This window comes from Nansenia antarctica (assembly GCF_963989245.1).
Source record: "Nansenia antarctica genome assembly, chromosome: 4".
NCBI lineage: Eukaryota > Metazoa > Chordata > Actinopteri > Argentiniformes > Microstomatidae > Nansenia > Nansenia antarctica.
The window spans coordinates 50,055,824-50,058,323 of record NC_137689.1 but is presented as its reverse complement, the minus strand read 5'-3'; the positions used below and the strand labels follow the sequence as shown (position 1 = coordinate 50,058,323).

Here is a 2,500-nt window from a genome sequence, read left to right as displayed (position 1 = left end):
CCGGACGTCAGTGGATACACGTCACTGCGTCCCCTTCTGTGATTGGTTGACGTGTGTCTTCAGAACTCTGCCTATAGGCCGGTTGAGTCAAGCGTTGGTGTTTTCCCGCCCCCTCCAGACCCTTTGTCGCGGCCCCACCGGACCGTGTTCACGCGGGCCATCGAGGCCTGCGACCTCCACTGGCAGGACACACACCTGCAGCAGGTCATCACCGAGGACCTCTACACCAACTACTGTTACCACGACAACCAGGACCTAGGATCCCTCTTCGACGCCCGCGGCTGGCCCCTGTGGCACGGTGAGGATGGACGGGGGGGAACACACGGAGGGAGGGAGAACTGACGGAGAGAGAGAGAGAGAGAAAGTTAAAGAGGCGTGTGTGTGAGTGCGTGCGTGCCCGTGTGTGCGTGCGTGTTTCAAGTTCATTGTTTACGTCACAAGTTTAAGAGAGTAAAATTCTTAGGCTTCGGTTCCTGACCATGCAGCGCAAGACAATAAGCAAATAGGCATAATTCAAGATAATAAAAGTGACAATAGTACAGAACACAAGTGACAAATATGACAGGATACAATTAGCAGTACAGCTAGTAATAAAATAGGTAGTTCAAGTAATAAAGGGGCTGTGAGCTTAGGGGATGCTAGTCAATAGTCACAGTGGGCTCGTTCATGAGGGGGAAGTAGCTGTTGGTTAGCCTATGTTTATTAGAACAATTTTATATTGTTGGTTAGACTATGCGTGTTTGTGCGTGTATTGACTCCCCCCCCCCCCTTCCCGTAGAGCACGTTCCTACCGCGTGCGCGAGGGTGGACGCCCTGCGTTCCCATGGTTACCCCAGGGAAGCCTTACGGTTGGCCATCGCCATCGTCAACACCCTGCGCCGGCAGCAGCAGAAACAACTAGAGCTCTTCCGCAACCACAAGAAAGGTGAGCCGCTCCTCTTATTCCTACCGACCGTCCGTTCTTCACTTTTGTTTTGTTTAACACTAGAACAGCCATGAGGGGTAAACAGAGCCTGTGAGTAAAGAAAAATTATATATCTTCGCAACATTTCACATTTTAGGACCCTCCTTTCATAACTTTTCCTAGATATGTGCGTTCTACCACCCAATATCCTTACATTTTCTAAATCACATCAGGATAAGCTAATATAAAGCTATTTTGCCGCTTTTCTGTGTAGGAAGCAGGCTAATTTACAAGCGGCCAACTAGTGGTCGTTGTGTGTAAATAACAGCTTGAGCATTGTAAAGAGTGGGTATTAATAACACAGTATATTAGGAGTGTATCACCAGATTCTGACCCCACACCTGCCTCCCTCCCTCTCTCCAGAGTTGCTCCATAAAGGGATGACATCAGTCACCAACCTGGAGGGCTGGGTGGGCCACCCCCTGGACCCCATAGGGACCCTGTTCAGCACCCTGCTGGAGACGGGCCGGGGGGACGAGGAGGCGGGGGGGACCTTCCTGGACTTCTCAGGTACGCACGCACGCACCCACCCACGCACACACACACACACACACACCCAGCGGTGCACCGCCGTAGCCATTGAACCCGTCTCCGCCAATCACGCCAGCACACGTTCCAGTCGTCAGTGATGACAACATGAGGTCTGCTGATTGGGCGCCAGTCGTCCTCCAATCACAGCTCATGAATAAGAGATGGGGCCCATGAAACACAGTCCAATTAAAAAATATATAAAATATGCAAGAGGGGGGGGGGGGGTGCCCCTACCAGAACCAGACCCATTTGACTGAGGCTAGAGAGCTGCCACCCCCCTCCCACCCCCGGCGCTGATCTAAGGTCAGGCTAGCGTTTCAACTCCTAGCGGTTACGGTTATCATTCAGGATGGGGGGGAGGAATCCTAACGTTGAGGCTGTGTGTATATCCAAAGGTCTGGCGTCTAAACTTTTTAGTGCTTTTTCGATCAGGAGCTCGGAGCCAGTCGGATCATTCTGATTAAACGGCCAACAAGCGTTTGGGAATGAGGGCAGAGCCTAGCGGAGCCCAGCACAGAGTGTTTCTGGGTACTTTTTTATAATGGAATCTGCTGAGCCCCGGCCAAGTCAATACATTCCCTAGGTTACGCCTACATGCCCTCCGTCGACACACACAGCATCAAATTAAAAGACTGTGCTGCGGCAGCCTCATGAAGATGCTAGACACGCAGCTCGGCAGTTGAGAAACATTTTCCCGTCGCTAATGTGAAGTGATTGCGAAAGAGTAGTATTGAAAGATCATAATTGAATCATTCTGAAAAACAAAAGTCTGTGTGTGTGTGTGTGTGTGTGTGTGTGTGTGTGTCTTCATTAGTGAGTGTTAACCCTCCTGGGGTCAGGCCTGGAGGACAGGGAGGCGTCATTAAGCCACTTGAACACATGATTACAGTCCACAGGAGAATACACACACAGCAGAGGGAAACACGGAAAGAACAAATAGATCAATATAAATAATAATAGTAATAATAATAATACATTTGATTTAAAAGCGCCTTTCCCAAACTC

At 50.2% G+C, this 2,500-nt stretch overlaps 1 protein-coding gene across 1 annotated transcript in view; it reads left to right on the top strand.

Annotated features, from left to right (window-relative positions):
- Positions 1 to 2,500, top strand: part of LOC308154913 (zinc finger SWIM domain-containing protein 6-like) — a gene marked incomplete at its 5' end in the record, with an annotated part of 57,009 nt that overhangs the window by 47,455 nt on the left and 7,054 nt on the right. Inside the window, 3 exons of the mRNA XM_080528130.1 lie at positions 119 to 298; positions 779 to 925; positions 1,328 to 1,474. Coding sequence (XP_080384256.1) covers positions 119 to 298; positions 779 to 925; positions 1,328 to 1,474 — 474 coding nt within the window. The remainder of the gene's footprint in view (positions 1 to 118; positions 299 to 778; positions 926 to 1,327; positions 1,475 to 2,500) is intronic.